General features: G+C 47.7%; 1 protein-coding gene and 1 non-coding gene across 3 annotated transcripts in view; both read right to left on the bottom strand.

Moving 5' to 3' along the window:
• Positions 1 to 21,540, bottom strand: part of ALDOA (aldolase, fructose-bisphosphate A) — a 445,177-nt gene that overhangs the window by 16,578 nt on the left and 407,059 nt on the right. Inside the window, exons 1-2 of one of the 2 annotated variants that reach the window (XM_068243817.1) lie at positions 21,157 to 21,264; positions 2,101 to 2,223 (exon numbers count right to left, since the gene is read on the bottom strand). In XM_068243817.1, the coding sequence (XP_068099918.1) occupies positions 2,101 to 2,212 (112 nt within the window). In that variant the 5' untranslated portion in view covers positions 2,213 to 2,223; positions 21,157 to 21,264. Of the gene's footprint in view, positions 1 to 2,100; positions 2,224 to 21,156; positions 21,265 to 21,540 lie in introns of those variants that run through there. The other variant, XM_068243818.1, reaches the window with a different exon arrangement.
• Positions 9,056 to 9,127, bottom strand: TRNAG-UCC (transfer RNA glycine (anticodon UCC)). Its single transcript has one exon. It is a non-coding gene; the product is annotated as a tRNA-Gly (tRNA).

Genomic DNA, 21,540 nt, shown 5'->3' with positions numbered 1-21,540 from the left:
AAATTGATACGGCGCAGCAAAACCTGCCAATGTCATCCACAGTGTCAGAGGTGCAAGAAGGGGATGGGGAACAGTTTGTTAATGATTACTGCTATTCAAAGTATCTATAGAAGTGATTATTATCCGCACAGAACCAATAGAGAGCTAATACTGTAGTTGAGGAGGGCCCTCCGGGGCCCCTCTGGCCCAAGGGCCCCGATGCGGTCGCAACCTCTGCAACCCCTATTGCTACACCCCTGGGTTGTCCTGAAAACTCGAAACCTTTTAATTCATTTGAAAAATCTGATTGAATTTCCATTTATTTTTTTTTGTTTTTTTTATAAAAGATCGGGAGTTTTAGATTTTTCTGATGAATTTTAATAAAAATTGAATGGTGTGTGGTAGATTGTCAATTACTTGATGTACAGACCCAAGCAATTTTTTTCTGAGTTTTCATTATTTTTTTTTCATAATTGGGGAAAAATTGCACATATGTGTGGTACATTGGCCAGATTTTTGAAATGTTACAATCAGTCAGAAAAATGGATTGCAGTTCTTGAATTACCGTAAAATGGTATTTAAAAAATTGTATGGTGTGTGGCCACCTATAGGGTAGAGGCAGGTGGCAATGCTCAAGAGTGCCTACTTCTGAGGGCCACATGACAATTTTGCTATGGGGCTCCAATAATCTCTATCTACACCACTGAAGAGGTTCTTGGTGCAGAACTTTGTATTATTATTAGTTTGTCTCTTTTTCATATTATTTATCACTTTTTGAACTGACTAAATATTCCGGAATCCTGGAGTCTATAATTTTCCCTTCACTGACTCCTTGATTTCTAACAGAGATGACTGATTTTGCAGCTCAGAATACATGTAGGATGAAACTTTGTTGACAGTTGCTATGGTGATGACAGGCACAAACACTCTTTGAACCAGCGTGATCTATAGAATCTGGCGTTGTGACGGTTCTGCTTCTGACAACGGAGGCAGAGGAAGGAAACGTCATAGCAGGAGTGGTGTACATAACTGGCGTAGAGGGTGCCCATTCATGGGACAAGTTTATATGAGCGCTCTAATGAAATGATCAATTTTATTTATTTTTGATTGAAGGGGATGATCAGTTGCCACTGAAGTAGTCCCTCGACAGGTCAAGATTTATTACAATTCAATCATAAAAAATGTTGGTTGCGATGAACAGGACTGTGGAGTAAGAGTCGTGGAGTAAGAGCAATTTTGGTACCAGGAGTCTGAGGTTTCATAAACTGAGGAGTCGGGTGATTTTTGTACCAACTCCACAGCCCTGGTGACGAAGACATGAATAATAGATAATAGGCTAGTTCAATCTACTCTATAGTGCTAATTATGCACACAAAATTCAATCACATTAGTGAATTGATCGTTCCTATAAAACTACCAATAATGGGCATCTTGAAGTCTACCCAAGTCGAAGCTCGGGTCACAAATCACATACTTACCTAAGAAGGGGGAATCTTCTGGATCCTATAGAGGGTTTCCACAGCACCCTCCGGTTCCCCTTTTGCCGATTGCAGACCCCTCAAGGATTACCGACAAGGGCTTGTTGATATTGTGATCGGGGCCACAATCCTCTTCCTATACGCACTGCACCTGCGTAAGGCTTGCGTAGCTGCAGCACGGCTGCATGAAGGGATGGACCAGAGGGTTCGTAGAGCCTCGTCAAGCCTATCGTTCCAGCAGAGACCCTCTCATCTTCTGGTTGTGCTCCCGGCCGCCTATACTGGGCATGCGTGGGTGAGGACTTGGCATGCCCTGTTGTACAAAGCTGCTCATGCGTTATTTTTTCTTCCGTGCACAAGCATTTCATTAGATTGGGCAAGCACGGACCTAACTGATGCCACGAGATACATATCTGGAAAGCTTTTGTTGAATAGGTGTAGAAAGACCCTGCGTTTGGAAAGATGGGCTGTATGAGTATCTAGGAAACTTCTGATCCATCCAGAGGCTTTCCACTACTGATGTAAGTATCTCATTTTCTCTTTTTCTCCACTTCAGGAATGCATTAACGTTAAAGTTTTACCACAACTGTCCACGGCGAGAGAAATGAACACAGATTTCCAGCAGAATCCCCCATGCTCTCACCTGTGGATTCATCTGCGGCAAGGATGCCCTTCCCAGTGGCCACAATGCGCTGGGCGATCTCATGGAGCTCCTTCTTCTGCTCAGGGGTGAGGGCTGGGTATTCAGTAGGCATGGTGCTGCGTTCTGCAAAAAGAGAGGAGTAAAGGAGTGAAGGTCACAGCTAGAAGCCAGCTGCTAAGGCTGAAGACAGTTTTCTGGTGCGTGCCTGGGGAATGTTAGGGCAGGGCAGAGACAAGTATCAACAGACAACACACCTATATGGTATTACCAGGCCTACACGTTGTTCTGTTAACCCCTTCCTCACCGCCTATCACTGCAGTACAGAACAGTTCCTGCAGAGGTCCCACGAGAGACCCCAGCATCCTGTCCCACGTCTCCCTCCGAACGTCTTTCTTTCAAGGTCCTCTCCACAAATACGCAGAACTAAAAATAACTGGGCCTCCACCAGCAGGAGCAGACCACAGCAAGACAGCCTGAGATAGAGGAGACTTGAAGGACACACAGAGCTCTCTCTGATTTGTGCATGGGGAAATCGATAAAAAATTATCCCCAGCAGACAAGTCCTGGAAGACACATAGACATGGTTTACTCCCCTTTTAGAGAGATCTATAAATCTGACCTTAACTGGAGAAACTCTTCTATTTAGGGCTGTGGCACATGCAGGGTTAATGACAAAGTCTAGCAAAGCCGATGTGTCATACTGGAGTTTCCTTCTAAATGTCAGGAAATGATGAAGCAAACCAGAAGTTGCTGAAACTTTTGAGGCCTCCAGAGGATGTAGGCAGGGCCGAGCCCCCAGCAGGCTAGAAGTTGCAGAAAGAAACTTTTGAAGCCTGCAGAGAAGGTAGGCAGTGCTGAACCCACAGCATGCCTCCTCAAGGTGGCAGCGGCGTGTATGCCGCATGGCATCATTAACCCCTTAACCTACATGACAAAAGCCTCGGCCTGCTCGTAAGTGGTTATAAGGCTTCTGGAAGGTGGTATCATTTTATTAATTGCTTCCAGTCCAGACATGAACAGAACTACAACAGATCTCGCATTATTAGTCTAAATGATGCCAGATTGTTGGGGGTTATCGTAACCCTTTCATTGCCAGGCTGTGCAACGACTGTACTTCAAGAAAAAATGCTCTGGTCCAAATTCACTACAACCCTTCTGTTTTCTCCATCCAGCTACAAACACACTTTATCTGCAGCATCTATCCTGAACTCTCTGTCAACATTTGGCACAGGGAGTACCTCCATTCCAGATTAATCAGTAATAAACTCTCCATCACTTTCATCCACAAAGTCCTTCCATCTCCATCCTCATCCTGTCTTCATCCTCAGATGCCTCTTATCTTCCTCAGCCACAAGCAGTATCATCACCTATTTTCACAAGAACTTCTCTATTCTTCCATCACCATCCTCATCTTCATGTATACTTGCCTCCCATCTCTCTCTTTCCCAAGAAGCCTTACCAGCTGCCACCATCAAACTCTTCCATCTCCATCCTCATCTTCTTCCATCTCCATCCTCAAATCCTAACTCAATCTCTATCCCCAAACCCTGCCTCTATCTCCATTCTCATATTCCAGGGCTGTGGAGTTGGTTCAAAAATCATCCGACTCCGATGCCTTGGTTTATTGAAACCACTGACTCCAAGTACCCCAAATTGACTCCTCAACTCCGAAATCTAATTTTTACAAAGGCTATGGATTTGGTTCAAAAATCATTCGACTCGTCAGTTTATTGAAACCACCAACTCCAGGTACCCAAAATTGCTCCGACTCCTTGACTCCAACTCCACAGCCCTGTCATATTCTCCCTCCATCTTCATCCATACCCGTCTCCTATCCCTCTCATTCTCAAGAAACCTTGCCAGCTACCACCATGATACTCCATCTTCATCCTCATAGCCTTCCTCAACCTCTATTCTCACCTCATATCTCCAGCTCCATCTTGAACTACTTTTCACCCTTCTCATCCACAAGCAACATAACTACCTATCTCTATTAGGGTCCTTCTTCAGTCTTATCTCCTCTACTTCCTAGTAACCTAACCAATAACATGAATGACCTTTATCTCTGCTCCATGACCTTCCTCCACATAGAGGTCACAAGCTACTGCTGATGTTTCACTTACGCCCCCTACTGCCATATCCTTATCTCCATCATCTCTTATATCAATTTCCCTCCATGAGCATCTACCTCTATGAGGGTGTTCTCACTTCATCATCGTCCTAGACCATTAATGACATTGCTTCTCTGCATCCTCTCCAAGGGTCACCAGTTGTTCTAACAACCTACCTCCACATCTTTCTATCCATCACTACTGATCCTCACCTTCCTCTGCAGACCTGTCTATATCACCTTCACCAACTATGGTACCTCGTTCTCCATCCTACCTACTACATCCACAAACCTTTCTCCAATAACTTTCTTATCTACCGCCATACTCCGTTCCAACATGTCCCTTCAACCATTGCCATAGCTACCTACTGGTCTAAATGCTTCATCTGTATCACCACCTACCACCTTGTCTCTACAATCAACTCTATGCTTCTTCTTCATCACAACCTACCTTCACCCCCCCCCCCCCCCCCAACGGATCTAATTCTCACCTCATCATCAGCACGTACCTCCATTTTCCTCTCTCAACTACCATTCCCCCTACGACTTCCCAGCTTCTGCTTTCTCTCACCCACCACCACTATATTCCTGCTCCATCACAACCTACCTTCACACTTTTCCACCATTACCTGTAGCCTCCATACTCCCACATCACTACCTACTTCAAGACGTCTCTCGGCATCACCTACCATCATACTTTGGCGCTAGTCTACTTTAGGGGACCCAGCAGGAAACCTCATAGGGAAATTCAGCTAACGCAATAAGGTGGTCAGTACCCTACCAAAATGCTAGGTAAGGTTCTTAATAGGTTATAGTAAACGACGCTCACACTATTTGGCCAATCACAATGCTTTGGGTTGTAATAGGGTTCTGTGATTGGAGAACTATTATCTTCTCTTTCCATCACCTCTACCTACCTTCACACTCCCTTTTCTTAATCGATTCGCTACCGATCTGCACAATCATCTGCCTCTTCTCTCGATCATAAATTTCCTCTATTCTCCTGATCTCTCACAAACTGTTACTACTCATCGAGCACCCTCATATAACCCCCCTAATTATTGCAACCACCAAACTCCGTATTCCTTTATCCACCAGCCTGTCCCTCAATACTTCCATACCTCCCAACCTTTTGAGAACAGAAAGAGGGACACTTAAGCCACACCTCTAACCACTCCCCTGATACACCCCTAATCAAGCACACTATAAAGACTTTATAAGAAAATAATGATGTTTTATAATTCAAACCACACTGGTCCTGGTTAATTTTCCTTCATAAATCTGTACATCAGTCCTGAAAGAGGGACAAATGAGGAAGACAGATGGACAGGGTTCCCAAAGGGGGACTGTTCCTCCAAAAGAGGGACAGTTGTGAGCTATGATGCTTCTGTCTCCATCACCTCTCTCTACAGATCACACCTTCCCTCCAGGGCAACCCTCTCCCCAGTGTTTGTGTAACCTGACCTTCCTCCATTGGCCTATTCTCTCCAGCCTGGACCTGGTGTTCTCCATCCTCTAATAACCTCAGAGTCCCCCATGCTCTGCTCCCCTCCCCCACTCACCATATACTGGGCTGCCTGCTGTCCCCTCAACCCCCTGCCCTGTCCACAGAGATCCCCCATCATGCTGTCCTACCCCACCCAGCATCCCCATCACATCACAGTTCCTCACCTCTCCTCGGCTCGTTCTTCAGTGAACTGATACTCACAGTTCTAACTCACAACGTCATGTAGGAATGAAGGGGCGGGGCTAGTGGTTAAAGGGACCGTTCACACAGGCCTCAGAGCCCCATCCTCCTCCTTTCCTCCCAAGGTCAGGGCTGAGCTCAGCTGAGGACTGAGGAGCCATGCGGTGCAGACACGTGGGGGGCTCCCCTCTCTATACACTTTCCCTGCATCCATCATGTGATCTATACGTATAGCTCACACCTGTGATCTATGGGTATCCACTGGTTGTACTCCTATAACTGTATATAGCATCTGGGTCCATACACTCCCATCCATCAGCCTTTACCAGTGTCAATGTATATATGAAACCTATCCTGACTTTACTGCATGCTCCTGATTATACTGTATACAGTAATCAGTGACCCGCACACATGCAGCACACGTGTAGGCTGTAGTATTATGTGTGCCAGGAAGTACTGATCTCATATCAGACGTGACAAGAGGCACAGAGGCTGCTCTGACGTCATGTACAGTCATAAGTGTATGGCTTCCTTCTTCCTGTGCACAGTCACCTGCAGAGCATCTCACCCTCAACGTACTGCAGAGCATCTCACCCCAGTATCCCTCCTGTGTACAGTCACCTGCAGAGCATCTCACCCTCAACTTATTGCAGAGCATCTCACCCCAGCATCCCTCCTGTGTACAGTCACCTGCACAGCATCTCACCCTCAACTTACTGCAGAGCATCTCACCCCAGCATCCCTCTTGTGTACAGTCACCTGCAGAGCATCTCACCCCCACTTACTGCAGAGCATCTCACCCCAGCATCCCTCCTGTGTACAGTCACCTGCACAGCATCTCACCCTCAACTTACTGCAGAGCATCTCACCCCAGCATCCCTCTTGTGTACAGTCACCTGCAGAGCATCTCACCCCCACTTACTGCAGAGCATCTCACCCCAGCATCCCTCCTGTGTACAGTCACCTGCAGAGCATCTCACCCCCACTTACTGCAGAGCATCTCACCCCCAACTCACTGCAGAGCATCTCACCCCAGCATCCCTCCTGTGTACAGTCACCTGCACAGCATCTCACCCTCAACTTACTGCAGAGCATCTCACCCCAGCATCCCTCCTGTGTACAGTCACCTGCACAGCATCTCACCCTCAACTTACTGCAGAGCATCTCACCCCAGCATCCCTCCTGTGTACAGTCACCTGCAGAGCATCTCACCCCCACTTACTGCAGAGCATCTCACCCCAGCATCCCTCCTGTGTACAGTCACCTGCACAGCATCTCACCCTCAACTTACTGCAGAGCATCTCACCCCAGCACCCCTCCTGTGTACAGTCACCTGCACAGCATCTCACCCTCAACGTACTGCAGAGCATCTCACCCCAGCACCCCTCCTGTGTACAGTCACCTGCAGAGCATCTCACCCTCAACGTACTGCAGAGCATCTCACCCCAGCACCCCTCCTGTGTACAGTCACCTGCAGAGCATCTCACCCCCACTTACTGCAGAGCATCTCACCCCCAACTCACTGCAGAGCATCTCACCCCAGCATCCCTCCTGTGTACAGTCACCTGCACAGCATCTCACCCTCAACTTACTGCAGAGCATCTCACCCCAGCATCCCTCCTGTGTACAGTCACCTGCACAGCATCTCACCCCCACTTACTGCAGAGCATCTCACCCCAGCATCCCTCCTGTGTACAGTCACCTGCAGAGCATCTCACCCCAGCATCCCTCCTGTGTACAGTCACCTGCACAGCATCTCACCCTCAACTTACTGCAGAGCATCTCACCCCAGCACCCCTCCTGTGTACAGTCACCTGCAGAGCATCTCACCCTCAACTTACTGCAGAGCATCTCACCCCAGCATCCCTCTTGTGTACAGTCACCTGCACAGCATCTCACCCTCAACGTACTGCAGAGCATCTCACCCCAGCACCCCTCCTGTGTACAGTCACCTGCAGAGCATCTCACCCCCACTTACTGCAGAGCATCTCACCCCCAACTCACTGCAGAGCATCTCACCCCAGCATCCCTCCTGTGTACAGTCACCTGCACAGCATCTCACCCTCAACTTACTGCAGAGCATCTCACCCCAGCATCCCTCCTGTGTACAGTCACCTGCAGAGCATCTCACCCCCACTTACTGCAGAGCATCTCACCCCAGCATCCCTCCTGTGTACAGTCACCTGCAGAGCATCTCACCCCAGCATCCCTCTTGTGTACAGTCACCTGCAGAGCATCTCACCCCCACTTACTGCAGAGCATCTCACCCCAGCATCCCTCCTGGGCACAGTCACCTGCAGAGCATCTCACCCCCACTTACTGCAGAGCATCTCACCCCAGCATCCCTCCTGTGTACAGTCACCTGCACAGCATCTCACCCCCAACTTACTGCAGAGCATCTCACCCCAGCACCCCTCCTGTGTACAGTCACCTGCACAGCATCTCACCCTCAACTTACTGCAGAGCATCTCACCCCCACTTACTGCAGAGCATCTCATCCCCCACTTACTGCAGAGCATCTCACCCCAGCACCCCTCCTGTGTACAGTCACCTGCAGAGCATCTCACCCCCACTTACTGCAGAGCATCTCACCCCCACTTACTGCAGAGCATCTCATGCCCAACATACTGCAGAGCATCTCATCCCAACATACTGCAGAGCATCTCACCCTCAACTTACTGCAGAGCATCTCACCCTCAACTTACTGCAGAGCATCTCACCCCAGCACCCCTCCTATGTACAGTCACCTGCAGAGCATCTCAACCCCACTTACTGCAGAGCATCTCACCCCCACTTACTGCAGAGCATCTCACCCCCACTTACTGCAGAGCATCTCACCCCCACTTACTGCAGAGCATCTCATCCCCCACTTACTGCAGAGCATCTCACCCCAGCATCCCTCCTGTGTACAGTCACCTGCAGAGCATCTCTCTCCTAACAGCAACATACTGCAGAACATCTCACCCTCGCCTATCAGAGACGCCCGTTTGCTCACAAGTGGTAGTTTAGCAAAAGAAAGAAAAAGTTTTAGCATACATTCTAATCTAACAGTTTGATATGCAGAGAGAATTATTTCTGTTATGACCTCAATCAGCCCAGATAAAAAAAAAGCAACGTTTGGACAATAACTGTGTACCCGTGGGGAAAAAAAAACCTCTTGCGTTGGCCGGGAATCGAACCCGGGTCAACTGCTTGGAAGGCAGCTATGCTCACCACTATACCACCAACGCTTTGTGTTTGTAAGTTTCTGCAGTGATGTTTTTATGCATCCACCTAGAGGTGGGTTCTGGTAACTGCATGAGTATTCCTGTTGACTATAGTCTCTACACACTGTCCTTTTCTCTCAAAATTGACTAGCTGACAATACGGCGATGCCCTGGTATGTATTTGGCTGGGTTTGGCTCCGCCCACTTTTTTAACCCTAACACACAATTACTCAATGACCAACTTTGTGAGCGTTGGTATCAATAATTTATATATTCCCATAGAAATTAAACACATCAGATTGACTGTTTGTGACTCCGCCCTTCTCCAGCATTTGAACCCCAGTCACTTAATGACTGACTGTAGCAGGTTTGATGCCTCTGCCATGAAAGAGACACTGAAGCGAGACTAAATCTTGCTTAAGCTCTCATATATACGTGTGCCCCTGCTAAAATGCTGCTATCCCGCGGCTAAACGGGGGTCCCTTCACCCCCAACCCACCCCCCGCAAAAGATGGTCGGCAAGTTGGTCGTAGAAATCTTCTTCCTGGAGGCAGGGCTAACGGCTGCAGCCCTGCCTCCAGTCGCGTCTATTAGACGCGCATTGCCGCCTCTCCCCCGCCCCTCTCAGTGAAGGAAGACTGAGAGGGGCGGGGGAGAGGCGGAGATACGCGCTGACAGACGCGCGTGGGGCAGGGCTGCGGCGGTTAGCCCTGCCCCAACCAGGAAGCGCTCCCCCGCATTACGGAGGGGGTTTGGGGGGACAGGGACCCCCGTTAAGCCGCGGGATAGCGGCGTTTTAGCAGGGGCACACGTGCCCCTGCTATATATGAGGTCTGAAGCGAGATCTATTCTCGCTTCAGACTCTCTTTAACAGTGTAAGAATGGCAGCAGTTTCAATATTCCCTTAAAAATCAATGGGTGAATTTTGATTGGCTGTTGTAGGCTCCACCCACTTTCCTGAATCTTAATCTCATTCACCCAGTGGCCAAGTGTGCCAAGTTTGAGAACCCTGCCATTAACAGTCTAAGAACGGCTGCAGTTTACATTTTCACATTTAAAATGAATGGCTGAAATTTGATTGGCTGTTTTATGCTCCGCCCACTGTTCCTGGATTTGTAACCTCGGTCACCAAGTGACCAACTGTGCCAAGTGTGGGGACTCTGGCTTGATTAGTGTGAGAATGGCAGCCTTTTCCATTTTTTCCATTGACATGAATGGGTGAAATCTGATTTGCTGTATGTAGCTCCGCCCAGGTGTGCAGGGAGGACGCGAGACCCCCAGAACATATCATCCCAGGTAGTAAGGGATCTGCATACCAAGTTTCGTTCAAATCGGTCAAGGCGTCTTCGAGTGATCGCGAGTCGCGACACACACACACACACACACACACACACACACACACACACACACACACACACACACACACACACACACACACACACACACACACACACACACACACACACTTATATACTGTATAGGCCAATTACAGCAGGATATGCAGAGTAGCACCCAATTCCTTCACCACACTGCACATTCAATCGTGATAGATTCCAGCACAGATCTATATAGATCATCGATTGAACGGCAATTGTTGTATCGCTCAATGCAGTGCGACGCTTTACAGCCCATTGCTCTCCTGCTGCCCCTCCCCCGCCTGGGGACAGATCAATTATTGTCTAACCTAATGGTTGGTGTCAAAATACACGGGACTGGTGCTCGTACGGTAGACTGCGCAATTGCGGAGGGCCCCAAGCACCTTTGGGACCCTGACGGTAGGGATTGCCTTAACCACTTTATAATCAGTATAGCCCCCAGTGTAGGGTTTTCATGTATTTGTCCTCTAATTTATTGGCTGGGTACAGTCTATGCTCAGGAGTGTGAGTGGGGGGTGTGGCCTGGCACTGTGTGAGTTGTGCACATGAACACTTTATATTGTATCACTAGAACTGCCATGCTGAATGCAAGATGTAGTACAAGCGTCACCATTCCTGACCTTTATGAGATGATGACATTAAAGGGTGCCAGACGATGACATTAAAGCATGTCAGCGATATCAGGGCAGCCCTGTGACTGTCACCTGCTTTTGGTAGGCAGGAGCGGACAGACAAGGAGGACAGAGCTGTTGGTGTAGAATGTGGGTCACAAGGGGGGGGGGGGGCACATATGCAGCTGTTGCTTGTCCGTAACTGAGCCTCACTCGACAGCTCTATAAATAGCCGTGACCTTTACCAAGAGCAGCAGCTGCGTGCTGGGGTCAGCCGGTGTGTATTGCCAGGGTGCTATCACCCTATTACTGCATTAGAAGGGCACCACCTCCATGTGCTCCTCAAAGCTCTGCATTTATATAAAAATCACAGCTTAGGTAATGGACTAAATGACATGGGGGACATGGGCAAGATAGCAGTTTTTGCCCACCGCTGATGATCACCTGGCGTATTTTTAGTAAGATTTTGTGGGGCCCCTAGACTCTCCCCAGACCCTAGGCAACTGCCTAGGATTGCCTTGTGGATGATCCGGCTGTTCTGGTTACTAGTTATGTGTATCAGTCCCCCATGCTGAAAGTTACTAACCGCCTCTTCACAGCTAATGGTACGCTGCTCCTGAACTGGTGCTCAAAAAAAACAAGCGAAACAAAAGAAAAAGTTTTGCATGTGTAGTACAGCTAAGATATAGAACATTAGTAGCAAAGAAGAGAGTCTCATATTGTTTCCGGTACAGGAAGAGTTTTAAAAAAAAATAATTTGTTTTCTATGCAAAAGAGCTTCTCTGGTCTATTCCACCCTACTTGGGTTGATTACAGTCCTGATTTCTGAAGATAGCCAAGAACAGCTTTACTGCAGGAAAGTTCAAATGGTCGTTATTTATGCTTTGTTTTATAGGACAGATGGTGGTTTGTAAACTGAAAATAAAAACATGAGCCTCCTTTCTTTGGTACTAATGTTCTATTCATTATCCATACTACACATACAATGCATTATCTCATAAGTTTATATTTGCTCCAGGTATGCTTGTAGTGTCGTCTGCCTAAAATTCCTTGCTCTCATCCTGCCGGAGTGGAGTTGACAATACAGGGAGTGCATTGTGGGCCGGCCAGCAGAAGAGGCCCTCCAGGCATTTGGAACAATGACAGCAGTCCGGTCACAGCCGCCTTGTGTCGCAGGATTAAATACAGCGGGAATTCGCTAGAGTCAGCGGGATTATGGGAGGGGGATGGGGGGGGGGATTAGCGGCTCTCACTTTTGTACTTGTGCGAAAAAAAACACAAAAAAGTTGTTTCAAATAAATATTTCGATTTAGCCTCTCAGCTCCTAGGCATTGAGGGGGTTAATTCACCGACTGATGGTCTGACAGGTGATTCCAGTAAATGGTGTCATTATGGTAAGCAGGGCCTGTGTGTGTGAGGGGTATCACGTACTGCCGCTGATGACACGCAGCGTGGGTGAGGGGTGCACAACCCCCCCCCCCCTCTCCTCTGCCCTGTCTCAGCCAACAGGAAGAAAGAGAGAGAAACAGGCACAGCTTGGCCCAAAGTGAAGTTACTACGTTGTAAAAAAAACTGACGCCGCGGTCTGATTTCAGGGCAATCACTGAAGAAGATATCTCATATATGCGCCTAAACCTTTGCCAGGCTACCAGAGACCTGGACCCCAGCCAGTGCGTACAGATCACCATAGCAACCATAGCAGTTGCTATGGGGCCCGTAGCCGCCCACAGCCAAGGTGGGCCCCTGTCCTGGCTGTTTTTTTTTTGTTTTTTTAAAGGACCACTGTCACAAAATTCTTAACATTTAAAATACAAAGACATACAAATAAGACACATGTTTCTTCCAGAGTAAAATGAACCACTTGCCGACCGCACGCTTATACAGTGCGTCGGCAAAGTGGCAGCTGCAGGACCAGCGACGCAGTACTGCGTCGCCAGCTGCAGGCTGATTAATCAGGAAGCAGCTGCTCGCGCGAGCGGCTGCTTCTTGTCAAATCACGGCGGGGGGCTCCGTGAATAGCCTGCGGGCCGCCGATGGCGGCTCGCAGGCTAAATGTAAACACAAGCGGAAATAATCCGCTTTGTTTACATTGTACGGCGCTGCTGCGCAGCAGCGCCGTAAGGCAGATCGGCGATCCCCGGCCAATCAGCGGCCGGGGATCGCCGCCATGTGACAGGGGACGTCCTGTCACTGGCTGCACAGGACGGATAGCGTCCTGTGCAGCCCGGATCACCGGGGAGGGGACAGGTAGGAGAGGGAGGGGGGAATTTCGCCGCGGAGGGGGGCTTTGAGGTGCCCCCCCCCCCCCCGCAACACCCAGCAGGCAGGAGCGATCAGACCCCCCCAGCACATCATCCCCCTAATGGGGAAAAAAGGGGGGCGATCTGATCGCTCTGCCTGCTACCTGATCTGTGCTGAGGGCTGCAGAGCCCACCCAGCACAGATCACAACAAACAGCGCTGATCCTTAAGGGGGGGTAAAGGGTGGGTCCTCAAGTGGTTAAGCTATAAATTACTTTATTATTATTATTTATTGTATTTATAAAGCGCCAACATATTACGCTATTATTCTCTTATGTTGCTGTCACTTACAGTAGGTAGTAGAAATCTGGCAGAAGTGACAAGTTTTGGGCTAGTCCATCTCTCCATAGGGGATTCTCAGCATGGCCTTAAAGGAGAACTGTAGTGAAAGGTATATGGAGGCTGCCATATTGATTTCTTTTAAGCAATACCAGTTGCCTGGCAGCCCTCCTGAGCTATTTGCCTGCAGAATCACACCAGAAACAAGCATGCAGCTAATCTTGTCAGATCTGACAAAAATGTCAGAAACACCTGATCTGCTGCATGCTTGTTCAGGGGCTATGGCTAAAAGCATTAGAGGCAGCGGATCAGCAGGGCTGCCAGGCAACTGGTATTGCTTAAAAGGATATAAATATGGCAGCCTCCATATCTCTCTCACTACAGTTCTCCTTTAATTCTTTATAAAGTCACTCCTTGAACAGGATTTATACAATGATGCTGGACAGCCTCCCTGCTCGCTGCACACTTTTTTTGGCAGTTGGATGGAGCAACTGCCATTCACTAAGTGCATTTTAAAAATAAAGAAATCCCTGTGAACCCCCCATGTGGAGATGGGCTACTCCAAAACCTGTCGGATCCGTCAGATTTCTACTACTTACTGTAAGTGACAGCAACATAGGAGAAAAGTAATGTATGGCTCATTTTACTCTGGAATTATGGCTCATTTTACTCAGCCAACTTGCGTGTTCTGTTGCCATGGCAACACTGACACTCTGCGGAGCCCTGAACTGCAGGGGAGAGCGGCGACATGTCAGCATGATGCAAGTTGCTCCTGCAGGAAGGTACAAGTGAAATAGATGAGTGAGGCTATAGCAATATCGTTATTTAACGTTACATGGTGACATCACATTGTTTTCCCCGGAGTTCCTCTTGTGTAAGGAAAGAGATTTGCCACCTGTGATATTATATAAGTCAGATGTTGCAGGGTGTGGCCAGATATTATTGGCACAGTGGGGTTGGTTAAACACCCAGCCCTGTGCCTGGCAGAACGCCGGATAACCAGTACACTCACCCGATAGAACTGGCCAATGTAAACACACCGACCATGAACAATGCTGGGCGATGGTGGAATGCTGACTGCCTGAAACCAACGCAATACTAACCGGTGCAGTCAGGGATAGGGCTGGTTGACACCTGTTGTAAAAAGGTATCCATGGCTCAGTTTTTGGGCCCGGAACCAAAACTGGAGTCATGGATACCAATGTTAAAAATAGCAGCCTTCTTCACCCACTTCAAAAACGGATCTGTGGGGGATCCGTTCTGAAAAACTGAACAGAGAGTCCAGACTTGTCGGGACTTCACAGACCCCAGATGGGACTTCACGTAGCCCGGATACACGGAGGGGTAGTGGCAGCAGAGCTGGGACAAGGTCCTCCAGCACCCAAGGCTGAGACACCAAAGTGCGCCCCCCCATCCCTCACACCCCAGCCGTCACACACTGATTACTATTAGACTAAGAGGCATCCCAGGACCCCCAACACCTTAATCTCTAGTTATCTGACTTGCAGTGACTGCCATGTATCTCCTTTTTTTTTACTTCTCTCTGCTTCACACACAACAGGAGAATGATAGCTGAGTGAATTGTGTGCCCCCTCCTACACTGCGCCCAGAGGCTGGAACCTCTCTCGCCTCTGCCTCGGCCCTGAGTGGCAGGCAATGCAAAAACGGATCTCCCTCTACAGGGACACAGAAACGGAGGGAGATCCGGATTGCCTACTGCCTGCTCCTCCCCTCAACGTCACAGGTGTCCCCAGGTGGGCTGGAGGGGAAAGCAGCCAGGAAGGGGAGCAGCAGGCACAACGGCAGGGAGGCGGGTCGGACGCCCCCTGCCTCCCTCACCTGTGTCCCCCCTCCGCGCTCCCCCTCGAGCTAGTTTTCTTCGAATCAAGTCAATACTAGCGAGCGGCGCGCGGGGAACCCACTCACTTCCTTGCATGTATAAATCTTTTTGTTTTAGAAAGCTCTGGTACAATTTAGGTTACTGGAAACTTGCACATCAGGAATAATGTTATCACATCGCTAGAAGGAAAGATAAGCGACCACTAAACGTATATATTGGTTGCAAATCAGCCATATGTGACATTACATCATCCCGCTGTCCCCATTGGCCAACAGGCAGGGCAAGGCATTAGTCTTCCTGTATCTTATCACGCAATCTGCGGTTACACTCTATAATGTGGCAACTGGCTCTCTTCCTCTTCTAGATATAGGGCGTGGCCTACTGAATCTACATGTTTAGGTTGATAGAAAACCGGAATAGTTACACAAAGAAAATAAAATGATGATACTACATTGTTCAGTAATCAGCTTGAACAATTATATATACTGTATATGAAAAATAGTGACTCTAGTGAGGCTAAGGGTACGTACAGACATACGATAACGATCGTTCGTTCTGAACGACAAACGATGTTAAAGGAGGTATCGGCCTAAGATCGTTTGAAGAAAGGCTACTTTGAACATCGTTCGTGTACGAACGATCTTGGAACGAGCGTTGCGTGTGCAACATGATGTATAAACTGATTTCAAACAAGTGTCAAAAAGAGCTGTTTGAGCATGTGCAAAGCTTTGAGAACGAACGATCAACGACCGATCGTTGTACAGACATTACTTTTTGAACGATGGTCGTTGGAAAAGATCTGGCAGAATGGATCGTTCTTTACCAACGACATATCTCGTTGGTCGGTCGTTTTAATGATCGTTCGTGCACTTTTTACAAACGATCGTCGGGCAATGCCGTCGGTAACGATCGTTTTAAACGACTATAGTCGCATGTCTGTACGCACCCTAAGAATCAGCCCTGGACAATCTCAGGCCATGTTGTTAAAGTATTTAAAAGGGACCTGAAGCGAAAGGTATATGGAGGCTGCCATATTTATCTCGTTTAAAGCGGACCTGAACTCAGAACTTTCTCTCTCGTCTAAAAGATAAGCAACAACATAATAGCCTTTAAAGAAAAAAAATCTTTGTTACAGCTGATGCTATTCCTGCAATAAATCTGCACTGCTTCTACTTCCTGCTTTCACGGAAGCAGACATATTGTTAACATCCTGTGCTTTCAAGTGAGCTTGTCTGCTGTGGCAGTCATGTGACATGGGAGAGATCAAATTACAACTGGTGATTAGACACAAATGAGGAGGAATTAGACAGGCTAAACTCTCTAAATACATACAAGCTACATTTCTCTCTGCTTTCCTTCTGTCCTGTGCAAGAGTTCAGGTCCACTTTAAACAATACTGGTTGCATGGGAGCCCTGCTGGTCTGTTTGGATGCAATAGTGTCTAAATCACACACCTGAAACCAGCATGCAGCTAGTCTTGTCAGATTTTTGTCAGAAACATCTGATCTGCTGCATGCTTGTTTAGGGTCTATGGCTAAAAGTATTAGATGCAGTGGACGATCAGCCAGGCAATGTGCATTGTTTAAAAGGAAATAAAAATGGCAGCCACCATAGGGCTAAAAGTATTACATACCTCCCAACATTTTGAGATGAGAAAAAAGGGACACTTAAGCCATGCCCCTGCCACACCCCTGGTCACGCCCCACCACGTCCCTAGTCACGCATACCATAAAGATTTCATAAGAAAAATATGTTGTTTTATCATACAAACCATAATTCAGACCACACTGGTCCTTTCTGTCCTGGTTCATTTTCCTTCATAGTAACATTTTAAAATTAGTAATATATCAATTTAAAGGATGTGAATAAAGTTTAGAGTCAAACACACACATTTTTAGTAGAGAAATATATATATTTATATAGAAAGAGGGACTGTCCTGAAAGAGGGACAAATGAGGAGGAAAGAGGGACAGAGGGACAGGGCTTCCAAAAAGGGACTGTCCCTCCGAAAAAGGGACAGTTGGGAGCTATGCCATCATGCAATTTCCTGTCCGATAATTTCCGACGTCTGACCTGTTCCCTATCGATAACAAGATTCATTTTGTGCAGTACTGATCTGAAATTTGATCCCGATATTGTTCGGAAGCTGATTGGACATGTTGGAAATTATCACTTTGACCCATCGATCGGACAGGAAATAGCATGGTGTGTACCAGGCAACAGGACTGGTGGTATTGTGTAAAATTAAATAAATATGTCAGCCTTCTTGAGCTGTTACGCCCTCCCCCACCGATCATTGATGAGAATAAATCCAGCAATGCACACCCATGCAACATACAGCAGAGGTGCAGGGGCGTAGCAATAGGGGGTGCAGAGGTAGCGACCGCATCGGGGCCCTTGGGCCAGAGGGGCCCCGAAGGGTCCACCATCTATCACAGCATTAGCTCTCTGTTGGTCCTGTGCTCATAATAATCACTTCTATAGATACTATGAATAGTGGTAATCAGTAACAAGCTGCTCCCCATCCCCTTCCTGCACCTCTGACACTGTAGTTGCCATTGGCAGGTTTTGGTGCGCCGTATCAATTGTTATGTATAGAGTGCTTTGGGGGGCCCCATTGTAAAACTTGCATCAGGGCCCACAGCTCCTTAGCTACGCCACTGCAGAGGTGACAGTAGGTACACACAGGTAAAGCTATTTGAGCATGCTGAACTTGTAGTTCCCCACCATCTACACGCACCTCCGGTTGTCCAGAGTGAGGGCTGGTGCACACCGAGCGGCTTTTTCAGCGTTTCTGCAGCCGCTTGCGGCTGCGGATCCGCTTGGTCAATGTATCTCAATGGGCTGGTGCACACCAGAGCGGGAGGCGTTTTGCAGAAACGAAAAATACCGGGGTGAGGCATTTTTTGGATTGCGGGTGCGTTTCTGCCTCAATGTTAAGTATAGGAAAAACGCAAACCGCTCTGAAAAACGCCTGTTCAGAGCGGTTTTGCTGGCGTTTTTGTTACAGAAGCTGTTCAGTAACAGCTTTACTGTAACAATATATGAAATGTACTATACTGAAATCCGCTGCAGCAATCCGCAAAACGCTAGCAAAACGCCATAGAAAAATAACAAAAAGCGTTTCAAAATCTGCTAGCATTTTGCGGATCTGCTAGCGGGTTTTGGTGTGCACCAGGCCTGAAAGTAGAAATACAATATTAGTTTTCCGTTACTTGCGCCCCGGGCAGTCACCCCGCTGGCCCAGAGACCGCTGTTAGCGGAATACACCCCAGCGGGAGTGCTCATAGTTGGCCATTGATCTTTGAGACGGTCGAAAACGGTTATTAGTAGGCTGCAGCCGAGTGACTCAAGGACAGGACATGTCACAGAAGGGACACAGATAAAAGACTGCTCTGCATAGCAGCTGACAGGCAGGGCCCTGTTTAAATTACCTTTTCAACTGTAAGGATTAAAGGGGGGATCCGCCCAAAACTGGTATAACAGTGCTGGGTTCAGCTAAATCACACTTTCTTTTAGCTGTTAGGGTTGGAGCCCACTAGAAATTGCAAAACGCGATCACGAAGCTCTTTTTGTAGTGATTTTAGCTGTGTTTTGAGGAGTGATTGCTACAGTGATTGGTAATAATCCCTACTTCTCCAGAAAGCGGAAACCGTGCTAGCAAATGAAAGCTACTAGCTGCCAAAGGATTACCTGCTAGCTGTGTTTTGGGCACAGACGGTTGAACTGCTCATTTGTTGAACAGTTCAGCCTCTGGGCTGGCAGCCACCAGCGTTGTTGGCTGCAATGACATCTAATCACTGAGTCCATCTTTAACGAGCCACACACTATGTGATTCAATTGTGCAATCATAGCACAGCTACGTAGTACAGTAATCAGCCTAACCAATCTATCTGCAGTCCACTCGCCCACACACAATGGACAGTTGTGGCTGGTAAAGCCTGGCACAAGCCTTCAATATTGACTGGCCAATCTCTGACCGATTCCCCCACTTCTCTATAGTGGGAGAGGTTATCTACTCAATCTGTTCATAGTATTCAAAATCTGTTAGCCCTCATACTATGTGCAGGTGGTAAAATTGGCCAATCATTGTTCTAGAATTATTTCCGTCTGTAGACTGCAATTACAGATGGCCGATGACATGCTAATCATTTCTGGCTTGCATGCAGGTATAATGCAAATCGTATGCCGCTTGGAAGCGGGCCTATCAAGTGTATTTCCTGACAATTTCGATTGGCCCAATCTCAAGTTATATCTGCTTTGCATTAGAGGGTGACATATTTATTTCCTTTTAAACAATACCAGTTGCCTGGCAGCCCTGCTGATCTATTCGGCTGTAGCAGTGTCTGAATCACACCAGAAACAAGCATGCAGCTTATCTTGTCAGATCTGACAATAATGTCAGAAACACCTGATCTGCTGTATGCTTGTTCAGGGGCTATGGCTACAAGTATTAGAGGCATAAGATCAGCAGGACAGCCAGGTAACTTCTATTGCTTAAAAGGAAATTAATATGGCAGCCTCCATATACCTCTCTCTTCAGTGCAAGCTGGAATCACTCGCACTGACTCTCTCCAAGACTTGGTTCATACTCGTATTGCGAATGCAAATACGAGTATGAACCAAGCATTTTGGCATTTTGCGGAGTGAATTTTTAACAATTTTTCATCAATTTCGCTCTGCTATTCTCACTCAAGTGAATGAGAATCACATTGCGATCGCCACCAAAATACTGCAGGCAGCGCGTTGGCCATTTATGCAAATAGCAAACGCTGCTATCTGCAAAGCTCAGAGCTCCCCGGAGTGAACATGAACAAGCCCCAACTACTATTAGCTGAAAATGCCCCCAATGTGTCAACTACGGCCCAAAAGGAAGTACGTCAAGTACCGGTACGTCAAGTACTTCCTTTAGCAGCAGGAACCTGATTGGTTACTTTAGACAGCAGCTAAACTTCTGCTAAAGTTTTCTTTCCACCTGACTCAAGAAAACATTACCAAAACTTTAGCTGTTGTCCAAAGTAACCAATCAGGCATCTGCTGCCAGTGGAGGCAAGGATCCTGATTGGCTGCTCTGGGGAATTGTTTCATGTTTGATCCAGTTTTCTTTGCACTTGTCTTGATAAATCTGCCCGGTGAGTTTAGCCTGAACTCCAAACCCTCCACACTAACATACCTCCCAACTTTTTGAGATGAGAAAGAGGGACACTTAAGCCATGCCCCTGCCACGCCCCCAGCACACCCCTAGTTATGCATACCATAAATATTTCATATAAGAAAAATATGTTGTTTTATAATTCAGACCACACTGGTCCTTTCTATCCTGGTTCATTTTCCTTCATGTTAACATTTTAAAATTAGTAATATATCAATTTAAAGGATGGGAATAAAGTCAATCAAACATATTTTTTAGTAGAGATATATATACGGTATATATATATATTTACATAGAAAGAGGGACAAAGTCCTGAAAGAGGGACAAATGAGGAGGACAGAGGGACAGGGCTCCCAAAGAGGGACTGTCCCTCCAAAAGAGGGACAGTTGGGAGCTATGCACTAATAGCAAAGTACTTGTGTCCTCAAGTATAACCTCCCCAGTATACATACAACCCCTTTATGATATGGCTGGACTTTGTGGTGGTCCCCTTACCTGAGTGCTCGGGCGAAGCGGGAAGGTACAATGACGACTCAGCTCTGAGTGGCGATCTGTCCTCCCCGCCCGGCTTATAAAGGCAGCTGCCTTGGCATGTGTCGCTTGTCTGTGACCTTCAGGGACAACCCCTGACCTTTTCCCACCCGGGTAAATATAGCCTCCCTGTCCTCGGTATGTGTAACCGGAGAGAGGGTGACATTCAAAGGACACTGTGGCATACTGGCCAAGGTGAAACGGCATAATGGGGTGAAGGCCGGGCTTTACATAGTACCACACATGTCAGTGTGTCGCTGCAGGATAACCTGAAGGGGGAAGGGGTCCTGAGGGTCTTACCTTACAGCAGTGCGGGGGCATCTCAGGGGAGCCCGGCACACATTCTAC

The sequence above is a fragment of the Hyperolius riggenbachi genome, chromosome 7 (assembly GCF_040937935.1).
Source record: "Hyperolius riggenbachi isolate aHypRig1 chromosome 7, aHypRig1.pri, whole genome shotgun sequence".
NCBI lineage: Eukaryota > Metazoa > Chordata > Amphibia > Anura > Hyperoliidae > Hyperolius > Hyperolius riggenbachi.
Note: the sequence above shows the minus strand (reverse complement) of the source record. Positions and strands in the feature narration are given on the sequence as shown.